This window comes from Bufo gargarizans, chromosome 5, assembly GCF_014858855.1.
Source record: "Bufo gargarizans isolate SCDJY-AF-19 chromosome 5, ASM1485885v1, whole genome shotgun sequence".
Taxonomy (NCBI): Eukaryota; Metazoa; Chordata; class Amphibia; order Anura; family Bufonidae; genus Bufo; species Bufo gargarizans.
The window spans coordinates 443,588,222-443,611,332 of NC_058084.1; the positions used below are offsets into that span (position 1 = coordinate 443,588,222).

The 23,111-nt window shown below is 47.6% G+C and overlaps 1 protein-coding gene across 1 annotated transcript in view; it reads left to right on the forward strand.

Annotated features, from left to right (window-relative positions):
• The window catches only part of LOC122939505 (calpain-8-like), a 129,268-nt gene that overhangs the window by 77,027 nt on the left and 29,130 nt on the right, over positions 1 to 23,111 (forward strand). Inside the window, exon 4 of the mRNA XM_044295572.1 lies at positions 6,879 to 7,012. Within this exon, the coding sequence (XP_044151507.1) occupies positions 6,879 to 7,012 (134 nt within the window). The remainder of the gene's footprint in view (positions 1 to 6,878; positions 7,013 to 23,111) is intronic.

Below are 23,111 nucleotides of genomic sequence, written 5' to 3' on the forward strand. Positions count from 1 at the left end.
CAGAAAAACAACATTTATTCAGCGTTCAGTGATGCAGTAATATTTGTGGTGAAATCTTTACTGATGTATTTTGGTAGAAAATCAATTTATTCAGCGTTTAGCGCTGCAGTAATATTTGTGGTGAAATTGTTAGTAACGTATTTTGGTAGGAAAACTAAATATATTGCTACGGCTGTGTCATGGTGGTAGTGGACCGTGACACTTTTGCCATGCATGCTTGTTGCTGGTGGCAACGTGTAGTTTATAGCATGTTTTGACACTTTCCCTTGAAGTCTGGTTCCCTTCCCAGTTCTGGTGTGTATGGAGTTAAGGTGTGTGCAAGGTGGAGCTGGGTGTGGCCTCTTGGCTCTTACGCTGGGTTCAGACCTGAGCGTTCGCGATGGAGCGCTCTGTATGCGCGATTGTACCGGCGTTTACAATCGCGCATACAGAGACAAGCGAACGCCCATTGTCGCGCGTTCCCTGAAGTCTATGTACGGGAACACGCGACAAGACGCCCCAAAGAAGCTCATGTACTTCTTGGGCATCGGACGTTTTACAGCGCGATCGTACGCGCTGTAAAACGCCCAGGTGAGAACCATTCCCATAGGGAATCATTGGTTCTTGCCTGTTGTGCGTTTTACAGCGCGTAGGAACGCGCTGTAAAACGCTCAGGTCTGAACCCAGCCTTATAGTACTGGTGTTTGGAGCTTGAGGTCAGTGTTGACTTCAGCTTATGTTGTAGCTGGAGTTATGCTGCCATCCTGGACCTTTCCATCTGTTCAGCTTGAGGGCTACCTTGTTGAACATAGTTTGTCTTCCCATCCTCCATGTTCCCCTACCTGAGGCTACTTTCACATTAGCGTTCGGGGCTCCGCTTGTGAGTTCCGTTTGAAGGCTCTCACAAGCGGCCCCGAACTGATCCGTGCAGCTCTAATGCATTTTGAGTGGATGCGGATCCGCTCAGAATGCATCAGTCTGGCACCGTCTGTCCTCCGCTCCGCTCAGCAAGCGGACACCCGAACGCTGCTTGCAGCGTTCGGGTGTCCGCCTGGCCGTGCGGAGGCAAACGGATCTGTCCAGAGTTACAATGGAAGTCAATGGGGGCGGATCCGTTCGAAGGTGACGCAATATGGTGCATTTTTCAAACGGATCCGCCCCCCTTTGACTTTCAATGTAAAGTCTGGACGGATCCGTCTGAATACAAATTGTACTTAGACTTTTTAAGTGAAATTTAATGCAAACGGTTCCGTCTGAACGGATACCATTGTTTGCATTATAGGAGCGGATCCGTCTGTACAAATACCAGACGGATCCGCTCCGAACGCAAGTGTGAAAGTAGCCTTACCTGTGTGGTTGTTTGGTGTGGGTTTATGTTTAGGGTGTGGTGTCTCATCTTGTTGTTGTTACATGTCTGGTCAGTTGGTGTGTTATGTCTGGCATGTATGCAAGGCATTACCCTGGGTGTTGTACCTCCGGAAGGGGGTCTCTGTTTCCCTGAAGGGGGAACCACAAGTCAAGTTGGTGAGCAGTTGCTGGAGTGCTGGTTACTTCGTGTGTCAGTACGTACTTGGCTTTTCTCGGCTTTCCCGTTTTTGCTGCTAGGCCGGTGGAGACTTCTGTGCTTCTGTGTCATGGAAGAACAGGTCGTCTCTTCCCTGCTCCTATGTGAGGGATTATCAGGGTGACTCAGGATCCTAGGTTTCCTGGGTATGAGCCAACCTACCATTCAGGTCCGCTCATACGGTTAGGAGTTAAGGCATGGATTAGGGGCGCTTTAGGAGGTGACCAGCTCCCTTATCCCGGTTTCTGGCTTAGTGGCATGCCCCACCAATCCTCATTGTATGGTGGGGAGTTTCCCCCACTCCCAACCATGACATATATTCAGCGTTCACTGTTGCAGTTATATGTGGTAAAATCTTTAGTTCGTCATTTGGTAGAAAAACAAAATTTTATACAACGTTCAGCTCTGCAGTAATATTTGTGGTGAAATTTTTACTGACATATTTCGGTAGAAAAGCAATTTATTCAGTGCTGCAGCAATATTTGGGGTGAAATCTTGACTAACGTATTTCGGTAGACAATCAATGTATTCATTGTTCAGCGCTGCAGTAAAATTTGTGGTAAAATCTTTAGTGACGTATTTCTATAGAAAACAAAAAATTTATTCAGTGTGAATTATATCATTCCACTGCTTCTTGTCCTGGAACAGATGCTGGTAAATCTGGCTGGTCAGGGAACTGGAGACGTGGCGACTAGATCTCACGGCCAGAAGAGCCCTGTGGGGGCTGAACTGGAAGAGGGGGAGGAGGGGGGAGGAGGACATTGGAGCACAGGCAATGTCTAGCGAAATGGGTGTTTTTTCTACTCAGGGAACAGGAGAGAAGGAGCAGGAGCAGCCAGAGGATCTACAGGGAGATGAGGAAGACGAGACAGAGGACCCAGACACACCGTGGCAGTATACAGTGGAGATGTAGGCAGAGAGTCCCTCATGGTCACTTGCACAAATGGCCCGCTGCATGCTCACTTGCTTGCGTAGTGACAGCAGAATTTTATCATTTGGCAGAGGGATGACTTCTAGCTTTCCACCTTGTTGGACCCTTGCTACCGGTCCAAAATGGGGGCTTTTTTAAACCCACTGAGAAGGAAGACAAACTAACCTACTACAGAGACATCCTATGTAGTCAGTTGGCCTCTGCCTATCTGCGCCATCGTCCATCCTCTCTTAGGTCTGACCGGGGGGGCCCTCTGCGCTCACGTTCCACTGCCATGGCTGCTGGGGAGGGGTGGGGTGGCAGGAGCAGTACTAGCTCCATCAGCAGCAGCCTGAGTCTACAGTCGCTGATGAGTAGCTTTCTTCACTTGTATACTGAAGAAACTACTCACCAGCAGCAGCAGGTGATGGCATACTTGGACAGCACCCTGCCAACCCACATTGAAGATCCGCTGGACTACTGGGCAGCCAAACTGGATTTGTGGCTGCAACTAGCAGAGTTTGCCCTGGAAAAGCTGTCCTGCCTGGCCAGTAGTGTGGCATCAGAGCGGGTGTTTAGTGGGGCGGTTGCCATAGTAACCCCAAGGAGAACTCGCCTGTCCACCCTAAATGTGGAGAGACTGACTGACCTTTGTCAAGATGAATCAGGAGTGGATCAGCCAGGATTTCCGCCCACCAATGCCTAATGCATCAGACTAGATCATCCATGGTGCCACACCAGCACTTTAAAAAAAGAGACCGGTTTCTTCTGCCTACCTGCCTCAGCTACTACTCTGATGCTGCCACCCACCTGATGCCATACATCTGATGCCAAGTGCTCCTTCTTTCACCCACCTTCGTCAGCGGGTACTGGTATTGCAACCCAACGCCCCACTCTGTCACCGGGTCACTTTCAGGTCTCCTGATGCTGCTGCTGCCATCTCCACAGTATGTCACCTTGCCACTCTGTGGTATCCTGCTGCTACTGCTGCTATATCCACACTATGTCATCTTGCCACTCTGTGGCCTCCTGATGCTGCTGCCATATCCACACTAGGTCACCTTGCCACTCTGTGGTATCCTGATGCTGATGCTGCTGCCATATCCACACTAGGTCACCTTGCCACTCTGTGGTATCCTGATGCTGATGCTGCTGCCATATCCATACTAGGTAACCTTGCCACTTTGTGGTCTCCTGATGCTGATGCTGCTGCTATATCCACACTATGTCACCTTGCCACTCTGTGGTATCCTGATGCTGCTGCTGCCATATCCACACTATGTCACATTGCCACTCTGTGGTCTCCTGATGCTGCTGCTATATCCACACTATGTCACCTTGCCACTCTGTGGTCTCCTGATGCTGCTGCCATCTTCACACTATGTCACCTCGCCACTCTGCGGTATCCTCCTGATGCTGCCACCTCCACACTCCGTCATTGTGCCACTAGTTGGCCTTCTCCTGATGCTGCTGCCATCTTCACACTATGTCACCTTGCCACTTTGTAGTATCCTGATGTTGCTGCCATCTCCACACTATGTCACCTTGACACTCTGTGGTCTTCTGATGCTGATGCTGCTGTCATCTCCACACGATGTCACCTTGCCACGCTGTGGTATCCTGATGCTGCTGCTCCAGCCATATCCACACTATGTCACCTTGCCACTCTGTGGTATCCTCCTGATGCTGCTGCTGTCGCCACCTCCAGACTCTGTCATTGTGCCACTCAGTGGCCTCCTCATACTGCTATCAACTCCAGACTCAATCATTGTGCCACTCGTTGGCCTTCTCCTGATGCTGCTGCCGCTCCCTCCAGACTCTGTCATTGTGCCTCTCGGTGGCCTTCTAATGCCTGCCACTCTGTGGTATCCTGATGCTGCTGCCATCTCCACACTATGTCACCTTGCCACTCTTCGGTATCCTGATGCTTATGCCATCTCCACACCATGTCACCTTGACACTCTGTGGTCTCCTGATGCTGATGCTGCTGTCATCTCCCACTATGTCACCTTGCCACGCTGTGGTATCCTGATGCTGCTGCTCCTGCCATATCCACATTATGTCACCTTGCCACTCTGTGGTATCCTCCTGATGCTGCTGTCGCCACCTCCAGACTCTGTTATTGTGCCACTTGGTGGCATCCTCATACTGCTGCCAACTCCAGACTCGGTCATTATGCCACTTGGTGGCCTTCTCCTAATGCTGCCAACTCCATACTCTGTCATTGTGCCACTCTGTGGTCTTCTTATGCTGCTGCCACCTCCAGACTCTGTCATTGTGCTGCTCTGTGGTCTCCTCATGCTGCTACCACCTCCAGACTCTGTCACTGTGCCACTCTGTGGTCTCCTCATGCTGCTGCCACATCCACACTCTTTCATTGTGTAACTCTGCGGCCTCCTGATGCTGCTGCCACCTCCAGACTCTATCATTGTGCTGCTCTGTGGTCTCCTCATACTGCTGCCACCTCCAGACTCTGTCATTGTGCCACTCTGCAGCCCAGCGGCTGAAGGCCTGTATGGTCCCATCAGAATGCTCTTGTTATTTGGTAGCCAAAAGCAGGAGTGGGTACAAAACACATAAGACATGCAAATATTCCATTCATGTTTCATCTCTGTTTTAGATCCACTCCTGTTTTTTTTTTGCATTACTGACCAAATGCTAACCGAGTAAAGGTGGATGCGGAACAGACAGGATCGGTTTTTTGTGGGTTATTGTTCTGATGGATCAGAGGAAGGGCAAAATAATCAGTGGCATCAACACAAACTTACTTCTGACACCTTCTCCAGTCGGGGGGCTTTACTTGTATAAGCGTTTAATAGAACAGGTTCTGTAGACATATATGTGGAATCAGCTGTGTAAAAGGAGTGCGCTTCTTCTTGGCGCTAACATTAACCTGTAAGGCTGAGTTCATACTTTAGTTATTTGGTTGGTTTTGGCGCCGTGACTGCCCAAATAAGTGAAGTGTGCAGTGATTCTAACAGCGACGCCTGTCATCTGCATGTCATACAGGCTCACATTGTTATTTCACTACCAAAGCAGACTCCCTATGCGTCTTACTGCAAGGCACAGTGTTCTGCACCACTATAAAGGCTCTTTGCAGCCAGGAACTAGTCGTTTTTTTACGCGATTCACCGCAAATATGTTCGGATCGAGCCAAATTTTCCCAGAAAAATTTGGCGAACCGGCGAATCCAATTTTTTCCAAATTCACTCATCTCTAATCATATAGTTTGTGACAATCTCTTTCTAACAAAGCCAGAACCAGCCCTGCACCTCACATGGATCCATATATCTCCCCATTAATTGCTCTGCTAGATTTAGATCAAGCTAACAGCTCAAGGGGAGTGTCTTCTCTGCTGCAGCTAAGGGGTGTGTCTCAGCTCTCCCTATCACAGCTCAGGAGGCAGTTGAAGGATGAAACTGAGCATGTGCGGCCTTCTCAGTGAGCAGGTCAAAGAAATAGGAAAAAAACACAAACTGTAGGTGGCCCTATACAGACGAATTTTATTAAATATCTCAGTGGCTATGCTAAATTTTTAATTACATGCAATTACAAAAGTATTCAGATCCAGGTACTGGTTTTAAAACTGTAGAATATTTATTTGTGGGACAACCCATTTAAGAAAGACCTGACATGTTTTAGTGTTTCTTATGCGATTATATATCAGTGTATGGTATTTGTACAAAGATAACTGCTGTCCATTGACCAGATAGGACAAATGAACATCATAGAGTGGTCCCTGGCTTAAAGAGAACCTGTCACCAGTTTTATGGTATCCTAACTAAGGGCAACATAAATAAGTGACTGATTCTCTTAGCAAAATGCTGGGTCACTTTCTTTAATTGACCCAGTTAATCTGCCAACATCTTGTATTGAAAAGCTCCAGCTCATAATGATGAGTCCTGAATATTCATGAGCTCCTGACTCTCCCCGCCTGCCTACTGCTGATTGACAGTTTTTTTCCATATTAATCAGCAGCAGGTGGGAATGGGAGTGGCTATAGCTCTGAATTAAAAAAACGCTGGACTCACTGACATCACGCTGGACTCAAATCAGATCATTAGCATGCGGCATGTGGCATCTTTGTGTGTATATTATGAGGTAACCATCTGTCACACCAGTAAGTGAATACATCTAAAGTACTTTTTAGTAGTTAATGATTGTATATAATTAGTTAGATTATAATCAAATATCCACATGACAGGTTCCCTTTAAGTCCCCCTATGTGACTTAGAATGGAGAGCCTCTGTGGATGATCGCCATGTAATATGACTTTTATCAGAATGGCCACAGCTCAATGCAAAATCAGCTGTTTGCCGAGGTGTCGGGAGATGATTGCCACATTGTCTCCTGTATGAAAAAGGCTGTCTGTGATAAGAAAAAAGAGACAATTGAGCCTAACCAAATATTCTGGCTTTATTACAGTTTTGGCAGTATGGACAATGGATGGAAGTGGTAGTGGATGACATGCTGCCTACAAAGAATGGTCAGCTCACGGCTGCTAAGTCCAATGCATCTCATGAGTTCTGGTGCCCACTTCTGGAAAAAGCCTATGCTAAGTAAGTGTAGTGAAAATGAATGTCACCATCCACTCACAGAAAAGCTGGCCCTGCTCAGCTATTCCTCATATTGATCAGAATATAAGTATACATGTATCGCCCGTCAATTTGCTCACTGTTGTAGATGGTGCTCAGTGATTATATTAGCAGAATCATAAATCCATATAGTCCACAGGTAAGGCAACCGTGGCACTCACTAATCCAACCAAATTCTTCTTTAATAAGGCACGGTCAGTAATATGGAGGAAGATAATCTACAATCGTTTTTCACAGTTTGTAAAGGTCTCTGCATCTCAAAGACATCTCCTTCATATGCAGAAGTCTTTTGAGACATGGCCACAACAGAAAATACCAGGGGACGTTCGTCTTCAATACTTCTCTTTCTTTATTTCATAAGTACAGATACAAATAAAGGAGCTGATGAAGGCTGGACGGGCCGATACAGGTCCTCTATATCTATCTGTACTTAGGAAATAAAGAAAGAGATGTTTTGAAGACAAACGTCCACTGGGATTTTCAGTTGTGTCTACATTGGAGTGATTCCCTTCCCGTGCTGACGTATTGGAAGTCAGGTGTTGACCGCTTTTGCAATTTATCTTGTGACGTGGCGGCCTTGACAAAGCTTGGATACACGCGAAACAGTCATAGGCTATTTTCTTCCACATTACTGACCGTGCCTCAATCAAGTTGGATTTGGTTGGCTAAGTGGGATCCACCGTTCATTATTCTGTGAACTACTGTATGTTTATGCCTGGCTTGGCAGAGACAGGGGGAGGGGTAATCTCACCACATTGTGCAAAAATTACACTCAGAAACTTGTTAGGGCACACTGTCTCTTTCTGCATTCCTTTCCCTACGGCTTTACACTGTAGGTGTCAACTGAATGCTGCAGGCTTCTAGCTATGCCTGTCCTGAATTTTCGTGATGGTGTTAGAACGTGTTTTCCACTCTGCAGCCGAGTCTTACTAGCTTGATTGCTTCATCACACTGCTGACTCTAATATGCTGTTGCTTGCAATCCATTTGTGGCCTACGACCCTGCAGTCTCCATGGGGCAATTATATCCTCCTAGATGAGTCACCTCTGTGGTCCACCTGGGGCAATTACATCCTCCTTGATGAGCCTCCTCTGTGGTCCACCTGGCCTGGAGGAGCAAGAAATGAATCACATGCTCCGTCATGCCTCACTCTCTTCTCTCAGACTGTAGACTGAATCTCTTTTGCTCTGCCCCACCCTTGGCAGAAAGTGAGACCAGCCCACTCCTACCAAAAGGAGAGGAATGGAATGGTAAGTTCCATTCCTGTTGCCAAACATTGACAACTGTAATCCATCTGCTGAACAACAAAATGTATTGCATGAAAGGTTACATATTATGAATATTACAAAAGCAATACATTCACATTGCATATAAAACAGTAAACAATTGCAGATACCATGGTAGAACCCCCAGGTCTGGGGTACTACATACTTAACGGCAGCTAATCATTGTATACACTTACGTACTATATTTCTGCATATAGAGGTCTTTTGCATAGAAGAGACATTATATCTAGAGATGAGCGAATTGAAGCTGACAACGTGGAATTCATTCCGAATTTAAGGAAAAATTAGATTCGCACGAAAGCCGAATTTCCTCGCGCTTCGTGGTAACGAATCACATTTTTTCTTAAAATGGCCGCTGCACGTGTGAGGTCATGGAGAAAGGAAGTCTGGGAAGGCGGGATCACCAAGATTGACATACATGCATGCAGCCAATCAGCAGCCAGCCAGCCCTGTGATGTCCAGCCCTATAAATAGCAGCAACCATCTTAGATTCTGCCATTTGCCAGTGTACTGACGTCTGCAGGCACTAGGGACAGTGTTAGAAAAAACTATTTAATTGTGCAGAAAAAGCGCAGGGAAAGGGAAAGATAATTCAAGGTGTAGGGAAAGGATAGGGAGGAATCATTCCACAGCATTTATGTAGAACAGGGTTCAGTAGGGGAGGTTACAGCCTGGGTAATAGGAACAATCCTATTACACCTTGCAGCACTGACTGGGGATCCAAACTGCCATTATACAGCTCTGTAAATCCAGCAAACCGTTCTTATTAGGGTACAAGTGCTGTTTGATACAGCCAGTAACCCTGGGTTCACACCTGAGCGTTTCTGAGACGCGCGTTTTACGCGCGTTTTTATGCGCGTTTTTTGCAATAGTAAACGCGCGTTTGACGCGCGTTTGTGTGATTGACTGCAGTGTTGTCCAATGAGTCTATGGCCAAAACGCGCGACAAACGCCCCAAAAAAAGCTCAAGAACTTGTTTATGCGTCGGGCGTTTTACAGCGCGTTCAAACGCGCTGTAAAACGCTCAAGTGTGAACCAGGGCCATAGGGAAGCATTGGTTTTCACGTGTTGAGCGTTTTACAGCGCGTTTGAACGCGCTGTAAAACGCTCTGGTGTGAACTTAGGGTAACAGGGTTTATTACAAGGAAACATTTCTACATCTTATTTGCCCTTGTGCAGTGCAGTTATATGTTCTAATGCATTTTCGGCTTTTATTAGTGGGACGAAAAGGGCTTATTAGTAGAGTTGAGCGAACACCTGGATGTTCGGGTTCGAGAAGTTCGGCCGAACATCCCGGAAATGTTCGGGTTCGGGATCCGAACCCGATCCGAACTTCTTCCCGAACCCGAACCCCATTGAAGTCAATGGGGACCCGAACTTTTCGGCACTAAAAAGGCTGTAAAACAGCCCAGGAAAGAGCTAGAGGGCTGCAAAAGGCAGCAACATGTAGGTAAATCCCCTGCAAACAAATGTGGATAGGGAAATGAATTAAAATAAAAATTAAATAAATAAAAATTAACCAAAATCAATTGGAGAGAGGTTCCATAGCAGAGAATCTGGCTTCCCGTCACCCACCACTGGAACAGTCCATTCTCAGATATTTAGGCCCCGGCACCCAGGCAGAGGAGAGAGGTCCCGTAACAGAGAATCTGTCTTCATGTCAGCAGAGAATTAGTCTGCATGTCATAGCAGAGAATGAGGCTTCACGTCAGCCACCACTGCAACAGTCCATTGGCATATATTTAGGCCCAGCACACACACAGGCAGAGGAGAGAGGTCCCGTAACAGAGAATCTGTCTTCATGTCAGCAGAGAATCAGTCTGCATGTCATAGCAGAGAATGAGGCTTCACGTCACCCACCACTGCAACAGTCCATTGGCATATATTTAGGCCTAGCACACAGGCAGAGCAGAGAGGTCCCGTAACAGACAATCTGGCTTCATGTCAGCAGAGAATCAGTCTGCATGTCATAGCAGAGAATGAGGCTTCACGTCACCCACCACTGCAACAGTCCATTGGCATATATTTAGGCCTAGCACACAGGCAGAGCAGAGAGGTCCCGTAACAGACAATCTGGCTTCATGACAGCAGAGAATCAGTCTGCATGTCATAGCAGAGAATGAGGCTTCACGTCACCCACCACTGCAACAGTCCATTGGCATATATTTAGGCCTAGCACACAGGCAGAGCAGAGAGGTCCCGTAACAGACAATCTGGCTTCATGTCAGCAGAGAATCAGTCTGCATGTCATAGCAGAGAATGAGGCTTCACGTCACCCACCACTGCAACAGTCCATTGGCATATATTTAGGCCTAGCACACAGGCAGAGCAGAGAGGTCCCGTAACAGACGATCTGGCTTCATGTCAGCAGAGAATCAGTCTGCATGTCATAGCAGAGAATGAGGCTTCACGTCACCCACCACTGCAACAGTCCATTGGCATATATTTAGGCCTAGCACACAGGCAGAGCAGAGAGGTCCCGTAACAGACGATCTGGCTTCATGTCAGCAGAGAATCAGTCTGCATGTCATAGCAGAGAATGAGGCTTCACGTCACCCACCACTGCAACAGTCCATTGGCATATATTTAGGCCTAGCACACAGGCAGAGCAGAGAGGTCCCGTAACAGACAATCTGGCTTCATGTCAGCAGAGAATCAGTCTGCATGTCATAGCAGAGAATCAGGCTTCACGTCAGCCACCACTGCAACAGTCCATTGTCATAAATTTAGGCCCAGCACCCAGGCAGAGGAGAGAGGTCCCGTAACAGACAATCTGGCTTCATGTCAGCAGAGAATTAGTCTGCATGTCATAGCAGAGAATCAGGCTTCATGTCAGCCACCACTGCAACAGTCCATTGGCATATATTTAGGCCTAGCACACAGGCAGAGGAGAGGTTCATTCAACTTTGGGTAGCCTCGCAATATAATGGTAAAATGAAAATAAAAATAGGATTGAATGAGGAAGTGCCCTGGAGTCCAATAATATATGGTTATGGGGAGGTAGTTAATGTCTAATCTGGACAAGGGACGGACAGGTCCTGTGGGATCCATGCCTGGTTCATTTTTATGAACGTCAGCTTGTCCACATTGGCTGTAGACAGGCGGCTGCGTTTGTCTGTAATGACACCCCCTGCCGTGCTGAATACACGTTCAGACAAAACGCTGGCTGCCGGGCAGGCCAGCACCTCCAAGGCATAAAAGGCTAGCTCTGGCCACGTGGACAATTTAGAGACCCAGAAGTTGAATGGGGCCGAACCATCAGTCAGTACGTGGAGGGGTGTGCACACGTACTGTTCCACCATGTTAGTGAAATGTTGCCTCCTGCTAACACGTTGCGTATCAGGTGGTGGTGCAGTTAGCTGTGGCGTGTTGACAAAAGTTTTCCACATCTCTGCCATGCTAACCCTGCCCTCAGAGGAGCTGGCCGTGACACAGCTGCCTTGGCGACCTCTTGCTCCTCCTCTGCCTTGGCCTTGGGCTTCCACTTGTTCCCCTGTGACATTTGGGAATGCTCTCAGTAGCGCGTCTACCAACGTGCGCTTGTACTCGCGCATCTTCCTATCACGCTCCAGTGCAGGAAGTAAGGTGGGCACATTGTCTTTGTAGCGTGGATCCAGCAGGGTGGCAACCCAGTAGTCCGCACAGGTTAAAATGTGGGCAACTCTGCTGTCGTTGCGCAGGCACTGCAGCATGTAGTCGCTCATGTGTGCCAGGCTGCCCAGGGGTAAGGACAAGCTGTCCTCTGTGGGAGGCGTATCGTCATCGTCCTGCCTTTCCCCCCAGCCACGCACCAGTGATGGACCCGAGCTGCGTTGGGTGCCACCCCGCTGTGACCATGCTTCATCCTCATCCTCCTCCACCTCCTCCTCATCCTCGTCCTCCTCGTCCTCCAGTAGTGGGCCCTGGCTGGCCACATTTGTACCTGGCCTCTGCTGTTGCCAAAAACCTCCCTCTGAGTCACTTCGAAGAGACTGGCCTGAAAGTGCTAAAAATGACCCCTCTTCCTCCTCCTCCTCCTCCTCCTCCTGGGCCACCTCCTCTTCCATCATCGCCCTAAGTGTTTTCTCAAGGAGACATAGAAGTGGTATTGTAACGCTGATAACGGTGTCATCGCCACTGGCCATGTTGGTGGAGTACTCGAAACAGCGCAACAGGGCACACAGGTCTCGCATGGAGGCCCAGTCATTGGTGGTGAAGTGGTGCTGTTCTGTAGTGCGACTGACCCGTGCGTGCTGCAGCTGAAACTCCACTATGGCCTGCTGCTGCTCGCACAGTCTGTCCAGCATGTGCAAGGTGGAGTTCCACCTGGTGGGCACGTCGCATATGAGGCGGTGAGCGGGAAGGCCGAAGTTACGCTGTAGCGCAGACAGGCGAGCAGCAGCAGGATGTGAACGCCGGAAGCGCGAACAGACGGCCCGCACTTTATGCAGCAGCTCTGACATGTCGGGGTAGTTGTGAATGAACTTCTGCACCACCAAATTCAGCACATGCGCCAAGCAAGGGATGTGCGTCAAATTGGCTAGTCCCAGAGCTGCAACGAGATTTCGCCCATTATCACACACCACCAGGCCGGGCTTGAGGCTCACCGGCAGCAACCACTCGTCGGTCTGTTGTTCAATACCCCGCCACAACTCCTGTGCGGTGTGGGGCCTGTCCCCCAAACATATGAGTTTCAGAATGGCCTGCTGACGTTTACCCCGGGCTGTGCTGAAGTTGGTGGTGAAGGTGTGTGGCTGACTGGATGAGCAGGTGGAAGAAGAGGAGGAGGAAGCCGAGAAGGAGGAGGTGGCAACAGGAGGCAAAGAATGTTGCCCTGCGATCCTTGGCGGCGGAAGGACGTGCGCCAAACAGCTCTCCGCCTGGGGCCCAGCTGCCACTACATTTACCCAGTGTGCAGTTAGGGAGATATAGCGTCCCTGGCCGTGCTTACTGGTCCACGTATCTGTGGTTAGGTGGACCTTGCTACAGATGGCGTTGCGCAGTGCACACTTGATTTTATCGGATACTTGGTTGTGCAGGGAAGGCACGGCTCTCTTGGAGAAGTAGTGCCAGCTGGGAACAACATACTGTGGGACAGCAAGCGAAATGAGCTGTTTGAAGCTGTCTGTGTCCACCAGCCTAAATGACAGCATTTCATAGGCCAGTAGTTTAGAAATGCTGGCATTCAGGGCCAGGGATCGAGGGTGGCTAGGTGGGAATTTACGCTTTCTATCAAATGTTTGTGAGATGGAGAGCTGAACGCTGGCGTGTGACATGGTTGAGACGCTTGGTGACGGAGGTGGTGGTGGTGGTGTTGGTGGTACATCCCCTGTTTGCTGGGCGGCAGGTGCCAACGTTCCTCCAGAGGCGGAGGAAGAGGCCGAGGCGGCAGCAGCAGAATAGGCCGAGGCGGCAGCAGCAGAAGAGGTAGCAGGGGGAGCCTGAGTGACTTCCTTGGTTTTAAGGTGTTTACTCCACTGCAGTTCATGCTTTGCATGCAGGTGCCTGGTCATGCAGGTTGTGCTCAGGTTCAGAACGTTAATGCCTCGCTTCAGGCTCTGATGGCACAGCGTGCAAACCACTCGGGTCTTGTCGTCAGCACATTGTTTGAAGAAGTGCCATGCCAGGGAACTCCTTGATGCTGCCTTTGGGGTGCTCGGTCCCAGATGGCGGCGGTCAGTAGCAGGCGGAGTCTCTTGGCGGCGGGTGTTCTGCTTTTGCCCACTGCTCCCTCTTTTGCTACGCTGTTGGCTCGGTCTCACCACTGCCTCTTCCTCCGAACTGTGAAAGTCAGTGGCACGACCTTCATTCCATGTGGGGTCTAGGACCTCATCGTCCCCTGCATCGTCTTCCACCCAGTCTTGATCCCTGACCTCCTGTTCAGTCTGCACACTGCAGAAAGACGCAGCAGTTGGCACCTGTGTTTCGTCATCATCAGAGACATGCTGAGGTGGTATTCCCATGTCCTCATCATCAGGAAACATAAGTGGTTGTGCGTCAGTGCATTCTATGTCTTTCACCGCTGGGGAAGGGCTAGGTGGATGCCCTTGGGAAACCCTGCCAGCGGAGTCTTCAAACAGCATAAGAGACTGCTGCATAACTTGAGGCTGAGACAGTTTCCCTGGTATGCATGGGGGTGATGTGACAGACTGATGGGGTTGGTTTTCAGGCGCCATCTGTGCGCTTTCTGCAGAAGACTGGGTGGGAGATAATGTGAACGTGCTGGATCCACTGTCGGCCACCCAATTGACTAATGCCTGTACCTGCTCAGGCCTTACCATCCTTAGAACGGCATTGGGCCCCACCATATATCGCTGTAAATTCTGGCGGCTACTGGGACCTGAGGTAGTTGGTACACTAGGACGTGTGGATGTGGCAGAACGGCCACGTCCTCTCCCAGCACCAGAGGGTCCACTAACACCACCACGACCATGTCCACGTCCGCGTCCCTTACTAGATGTTTTTCTCATTGTTATGGTTCACCACAACAACAAATATATTATTTGGCACAATGTATTGTATTCAAATTCAGCGGGATATAAATTTGAGGCCTAGTATTTAGGCGCTGGGTGACCGGTATGGGTTTAGTGACAGAATTAGACTTGGAAATACACAGTAGCGGGTGTGTGTGAAGTTATTCTGAATGACCCAATGTGCACCTTGAATATTATATACCCTTTTAGGGATAGATTTCAAATAGCTCTGATATAGCAGAAACCACTAAATTATGAAATTGCTAAATTGGGAATTGTATTTCAACCCAGAACAAAAAATGTGCTTTGACGGACACTAAATAACTTTCCCAGCCACAACAGGACAGCGTTAACGAGAGATTTAGCAGGATATAAATTTGAGGCCTAGTATTTAGGCGCTGGGTGACAGGTATGGGTTTAGTGACAGAATTAGACTTGGAAATACACAGTAGCGGGTGTGTGTGAAGTTATTCTGAATGACACAATGTGCACCTTGAATATTATATACCCTTTTAGGGATAGATTTCAAATAGCTCTGATATAGCAGAAACCACTAAATTATGAAATTGTTAAATTGGGAATTGTATTTAAACCCAGAACAAAAAATGTGCTTTGACGGACACTAAATAACTTTCCCAGCCACAACAGGACAGCGTTAACGAGAGATTTAGCAGGATATAAATTTGAGGCCTAGTATTTAGGCGCTGGGTGACCGGTATGGGTTTAGTGACAGAATTAGACTTAGAAATACACAGTAGCGGGTGTGTGTGAAGTTATTCTGAATGACCCAATGTGCACCTTGAATATTATATACCCTTTTAGGGATAGATTTCAAATAGCTCTGATATAGCAGAAACCACTAAATTATGAAATTGCTAAATTGGGAATTGTATTTCAACCCAGAACAAGAAATGTGCTTGAACGGACACTAAATAACTCGCCCAGCTACAGCACTAAGGACAGATTTAGCTGGATATAAATTTGAGGCCTAGTATTTAGGCGCTGGGTGACAGGTATGGGTTTAGTGACAGAATTAGACTTGGAAATGCACAGTAGCGGGTGTGTGAAGTTATTCTGAATGTCCCTATGTGCACCTTCAATATGATCTACCCTTTTAGGGATAGATTTCAAATAGCTCTGATATAGCAGAAACCACTAAATTATGAAATTGCTAAATTGGGAATTGTATTTCAACCCAGAACAAGAAATGTGCTTGAACGGACACTAAATAACTCGCCCAGCTACAGCACTAAGGACAGATTTAGCTGGATATAAATTTGAGGCCTAGTATTTAGGCGCTGGGTGACAGGTATGGGTTTAGTGACAGAATTAGACTTGGAAATACACAGTAGCGGGTGTGTGTGAAGTTATTCTGAATGACCCAATGTGCACCTTGAATATTATATACCCTTTTAGGGATAGATTTCAAATAGCTCTGATATAGCAGAAACCACTAAATTATGAAATTGCTAAATTGGGAATTGTATTTCAACCCAGAAAAAGAAATGTGCTTGAACGGACACTAAATAACTCGCCCAGCTACAGCACTAAGGACAGATTTAGCTGGATATAAATTTGAGGCCTAGTATTTAGGCGCTGGGTGACAGGTATGGGTTTAGTGACAGAATTAGACTTGGAAATGCACAGTAGCGGGTGTGTGAAGTTATTCTGAATGTCCCTATGTGCACCTTCAATATGATCTACCCTTTTAGGGATAGATTTCAAATAGCTCTGATATAGCAGAAACCACTAAATTATGAAATTGCTAAATTGGGAATTGTATTTCAACCCAGAACAAGAAATGTGCTTGAACGGACACTAAATAACTCGCCCAGCTACAGCACTAAGGACAGATTTAGCTGGATATAAATTTGAGGCCTAGTATTTAGGCGCTGGGTGACAGGTATGGGTTTAGTGACAGAATTAGACTTGGAAATGCACAGTAGCGGGTGTGTGAAGTTATTCTGAATGTCCCTATGTGCACCTTCAATATGATCTACCCTTTTAGGGATAGATTTCAAATAGCTCTGATATAGCAGAAACCACTAAATTATGAAATTGCTAAATTGGGAATTGTATTTCAACCCAGAACAAGAAATGTGCTTGAACGGACACTAAATAACTCGCCCAGCTACAGCACTAAGGACAGATTTAGCTGGATATAAATTTGAGGCCTAGTATTTAGGCGCTGGGTGACAGGTATGGGTTTAGTGACAGAATTAGACTTGGAAATGCACAGTAGCGGGTGTGTGAAGTTATTCTGAATGTCCCTATGTGCACCTTCAATATGATCTACCCTTTTAGGGATAGATTTCAAATAGCTCTGATATAGCAGAAACCACTAAATTATGAAATTGCTAAATTGGGAATTGTATTTCAACCCAGAACAAGAAATGTGCTTGAACGGACACTAAATAACTCGCCCAGCTACAGCACTAAGGACAGATTTAGCTGGATATAAATTTGAGGCCTAGTATTTAGGCGCTGGGTGACAGGTATGGGTTTAGTGACAGAATTAGACTTGGAAATGCACAGTAGCGGGTGTGTGAAGTTATTCTGAATGTCCCTATGTGCACCTTCAATATGATCTACCCTTTTAGGGATAGATTTCAAATAGCTCTGATATAGCAGAAACCACTAAATTATGAAATTGCTAAATTGGGAATTGTATTTCAACCCAGAACAAGAAATGTGCTTGAACGGACACTAAATAACTCGCCCAGCTACAGCACTAAGGACAGATTTAGCTGGATATAAATTTGAGGCCTAGTATTTAGGCGCTGGGTGACAGGTATGGGTTTAGTGACAGAATTAGACTTGGAAATGCACAGTAGCGGGTGTGTGAAGTTATTCTGAATGTCCCTATGTGCACCTTCAATATGATCTACCCTTTTAGGGATAGATTTCAAATAGCTCTGATATAGCAGAAACCACTAAATTATGAAATTGCTAAATTGGGAATTGTATTTCAACCCAGAACAAGAAATGTGCTTGAACGGACACTAAATAACTCGCCCAGCTACAGCACTAACGACAGATTTAGCTGGATATGAATTTGAGGCCTAGTATTTAGGCGCTGGGTGACAGGTATGGGTTTAGTGACAGAATTAGACTTGGAAATGCACAGTAGCGGGTGTGTGAAGTTATTCTGAATGACCCTATGTGCACCTTGAATATTATATACCCTTTTAGGGATAGATTTCAAATAGCTCTGATACAGCAGAAACCACTAAATTTTTAAATTGCTAAATTGGGAATTGTATTTCAACCCAGAACAAAAAATGTGCTTTGACGGACACTAAATAACTTTCCCAGCCACAACAGGACAGCGGTAACGAGAGATTTAGCGGGATATAAATTTGAGGCCTAGTATTTAGGCGCTGGGTGACCGGTATGGATTTAGTGACAGAATTAGACTGGGATATGGCCAAAAAATAACCACACTATTGCTGGTTAAATGCACTTGGTGATGGGCGCAGCTTGCCCCTGATGTAGTATATGGCCAAAAAATGAACAGACTATTGCTGGTTAAATGCACTTGGTGTCACAGCTTGACCAACCACACTACTGAGGGTTAAATGCACTTGGTGACGGGCGCAGCTTGCCCCTGATGTAGTATATGGCCAAAAAATGAACAGACTATTGCTGGTTAAATGCACTTGGTGACGGGCGCAGCTTGCCCCTGATTTAGTATATGGCCAAAAAATGAACAGACTATTGCTGGTTAAATGCACTTGGTGTGATAGCTTGACCAACCACACTACTGAGGGTTAAATGCACTTGGTGACGGGCGCAGCTTGCCCCTGATGTAGTATATGGCCAAAAAATAAACAGACTATTGCTGGTTAAATGCACTTGGTGTGACAGCTTCACCCTGATGTAGGCTTTAGCCAAAAAACAAACGCACCATTGAGGGTTAAATGCACTTGGTGACAGGCGCAGCTTGCCCCTGATGCAGTATATGGCCAAAAAATAAACAGACTATTGCTGGTTAAATGCACTTGGTGTGACAGCTTCACCCTGATGTAGGCTTTTGCCAAAAAACAACCACACCATTGAGGGTTAAATGCACTTGGTCGCAGCTTGTGCTGGCGCACCACAAGACACAAAATGGCCGCCGATCACCCCAGAAAAATGTGACTGACAAACAGTCTGGGCAGCCTAAAAACAGTGAGCAATTGAGGATCAGCAGCTCAATGATCCACAGCTGCAGATCGATCAGTTAATCAAGTCCTTTGGAGGAGTTAATCTGCCTAATCTCGCCCTACTGTCGCAGCCGCAACCTCTCCCTATGCTGATCAGAGCAGAGTGACGGGCGGCGCTATGTGACTCCAGCTTAAATAGAGGCTGGGTCACATGGTGCTCTGGCCAATCACAGCCATGCCAATAGTAGGCATGGCTGTGATGGCCTCTTGGGGCAAGTAGTATGACGCTTGTTGATTGGCTGCTTTGCAGCCTTTCAAAAAGCGCCAAGAAAGCGTCACAAAAGCGCGAAGAAAGCGACGAACACCGAACCCGAACTTTTACGAAAATGTCCGGGTTCGGGTCCGTGTCACGGACACCCCAAAATTCGGTACGAACCCGAACTATACAGTTCGAGTTCGCTCATCCCTACTTATTAGCTGTTGAGTGGTGAAGTGCGAAAATTACAGCCCTTTTTGTCGTGTAATAATGGCAAAAGAAAAATATATTTGCCGGTCAGCTGTGTGGTTATCTGTTTTAAAGCCATTTTTGCCATGTATTAGTGGCAAACCAAAAATATATTTGCCAGTCAGCGTCTGCAGTTATATGATTTAAAGCCTTTTGTGAAAAAAATATATTTACTGCTCAGCGGTGCTGTTATCTGTTTTAAAGAGGACCTTTCATTAGTTTATAGTAAGTGAGATAAATATATGTACCTGCGCTGATGCTGTCATCCTACCTGTTTTTTTTTTAACTGCGCTCCTGAGCCCCGTTATGGTCCCCCGCAAATTTCACGCTCAGTATCCTAATACTGAGCATCGGAGCAATGGGGAGGAGACACGGTCTTTCTCTGTGGGCGTCTCTATCTCCCCTGGCTGTAGAGCTGTCTAATCGCAGCACAGAGCGTCACAGCCAGGGAGGTTTTTTCTCCCTGGCTGTGACGCTCTGCACTGCGATTGCGATTGGACAGTACTACAGCCAGGGGAGAAGGAGACGCCCACAGAGAAAGACCGTGTCTCCTCCCCATTGCTCCGATGCACAGTATTAGCCGACTTAGCGTGAAATTTGTGGGGGCCATAACAGGGCTCAGGAGCGCTATTTAAAAAAAAACAGGCAGGCTGGCAGCATCAGCAGGTACAGATATTTATCTCACTTACTACAAACCAATGAAAGGACGTGTATTATCGGAAAAAGAAAATATATATTTGCCGCTCAAGGGTTAAGTTATCTGTTTTAAAGCCTATTTTGCTATGTACTTGTCACGAGGGTGTCAAGACCTATCGCTGACCCCGTGGTGCCTGGCGTCAGAAGGTCGTAGCTGGTGGCTATTCGCCCAATTTCAATGCATCGCTCCATGACCTAGTTGTGGGAATGGATTCCGGTCCAGGTTTTCCTGTTTTGGTTTGCGATCCTTTTTGTCCTATCTAGGTATCAGTAGTTTTCCTTTCAGCTGTTCTTGGTCTGCCACTTCCAGCTACCATATATATTCTCTTTTCCTACTTCCCTTGTTGCCAGATATAGACCTTCCTTTCAGGTTATCTAGTCTGACCTCAGGTGGTGTTGCTGTGGAGCCTACAGGAGCTGTTGGAACCAGTGTGGTTGGATCTCCGGTTCTCTCCAGTTTGTTTCTTACTGTTTGTTGTCTCCCTTTGGGGATTATAGGTGGTGTTTGTGTTGTTTGTCCACTCCCTGTTGATACCCTAGGTGTCAGTGGTGAGAACTAGTGCTCCCACCACCCTACTCACTATCTAGGTCTTCTTTCAGGGTAAGCCAGGGACAAGGCACGTGACTAGCGTACGGGTGAGCAACCCATCTAGGGACGTCAGGGAAGCCAGGTGCCAGTGCTAGGTGAGTTAGGGGTCACTACTCCTCCCTCTCCCTTTTGTTAGGGCACCCAGTCTCCCTTCCATCTTCGCCGCAAGTCTAGTACCTGCCATAGCAGATGTGATAGTATTAGTGGCAAAACCAAAATATATTTGCCAGTCAGCGGTGCTGTTATCTGTTCTAAAGCCATTTTTGCTGTGTATTAGTTGCAAAACCAAAATATATTTGCCGTTTAGCGATGCAGTTACCGTATATCTTGTAAAGCCTTTTGTGGCGTGTATTACCGTGAAAAGAAAATATATATTTGCCGTTTAGCGGTGCAGTTACCGTATATCTTGTAAAGCCTTTTGTGGCGTGTATTACCGTGAAAAGAAAAAATATATTTGCCGCTCAGCGGTGCAGTCATCTGTTTTAAACCCATTTTTGCAGTGTATAAGTGGCAAACCAGTTATATGTCCTAAAGCCCTTTTTGGCGTGTGTTACTGGCACAAAAGTTTTTTCCGTTGTGTGGTGAAGTGACAAAATTACAGCCCTTTTTGGCGTCTGTTACCGGCACAAAATAGTATTTTCCGTTGTGTGGTGAAGTGACAAAATTACTGACCTTTTAGGTGTGTATTAGTGGTAAAAAAAAGGGGCTTATTAGCAGTTGTGTGCTGAAGTGGGAAAATTACAGAGTTTTTTGGGGTGATTACATTTCCTTTTTATTTATTTTTTTGATCTAGCAGTATGTCAGACAGACAAGTGTCAGGCCCTGCACAGGGGAGTGGTAGAGGCCTAAATGTTTCTGGTGCAGGCAGCGTGGCAGCAGCGGTCACAGCGAGAGGCCTGAGCTCCCGGTGTCATCTAGCGGTCGTGTCTTGACCAGCAACCCAGGGGTTCTTGAATGGTTGACTCGGTCATCCACTTTGTTCCAAGTGATATCAGACACCCCCAGCCAAGAGTCGGTGGGTTTCTCTGACACGACACTTAGTTGGCATGGCCCGGGGGCAGGTCCTGTGCCCTCACCTGTCCTCAACCTGCCTCTGGCCTTATCTGTTCCCTCAGCCAGAGAAGTCTTGTATGCTGTGGGCTCAGCTCCACTATACAGTGAGGATGAGCTACTAGAGGGCAGTCAGCAGCTACTGCCCAGCTAAGATCTGGAGTGATGGGGAGAGTGGCGCGGGAGTAGGTGTTGGGAGCGGTCAGGCTTCTGACCCAGAGACAGTTGAGGAGGACATCAGTGACGTGCAGACAGTACTCGATAATGTTGATGTAGCTGATCGCACTTTGGAGCCGGGTGACGAAGATGCTTCATCATCATCGGGAGAAGAGGGTGGCAGCTTGCCCGTGAGGCAGCAGCGGAGCCAGCAAGTCGCTAGCGTGGCGAGGAGTCAGCAGCGTGGCAGCAGTGGGAGATCGGGAGCAAAACGTGCCCAGGGTAGACCACCCTCTTCACTGGAGCCTACCTGCCTGGGAAGTAGCGGTGCATGGGTTTGCGGAGGCAGCGGCGGTAGCAGTCAGTCAGTGCGTGGTGTTGGGGATAACTTCACCTACTCGGCAGTGTGGCAGTTTTTTGTAAAGCCGCCGGAGGAAGTGAACGTGGCCAAATGTAGAATCTGTGGGCAGAAGGTGAAGCGTGGCCAGGGTGCCAATGTTGCCACTACGGCCCTGCGTCAACATATGCAACGTTGCCATAAAGTGGCCTGGGAGAACCATGGCTCAGATATGGTGGTCCAGACTGCCGCAGCAACCGCTGCATCACCCAGTGGCACGCACCCGGTTTCAGGCCATCAAGGCTCAACCACCTCAGCCGAAGGTAGCTGTCTGTCCTTCCCATCATCTGCTGGTCCTGATGCTCCTGCTCTTCTGCCTCCTACTCCTCATCAGTCATTCCATCAGCAATCAGTAAAGCAATTGCCAAGAGACAACAGTATGCGTGCACTCATTTAACGACGCAGAAGCTGAATGTTCTCCTGGCCAAGTTGCTGGTGCTGCAGTCCTTCCCTTTCCAAGTGGTAGACTCTGAACCTTTCAGCGAACAGATGGCTTGTGCTGAGCCGAGTCCCAATCCGTCATTTATTTGCCAAAAAGGCAGTACCAGCCTTTCACACCAGAAGGTGGGCCAGTTTTTGAGCCTGTCGGTGTCTACCAAAGTGCACAGCAATGCAGAGGTGTGGAGCTTTAACTATGGTCAGGAAGAATACATGTCCTTTACGGCCCACTGGGTGAATGTGGTTCCTGCTCAGCCAAACCAGCAACTTGGCCAGGTGATGCTGCTTCCTCCTCCACGTTCTCACGCCATTGGTCCTGCGACAATGTCCGCCTCTGCCTCCTCATCCT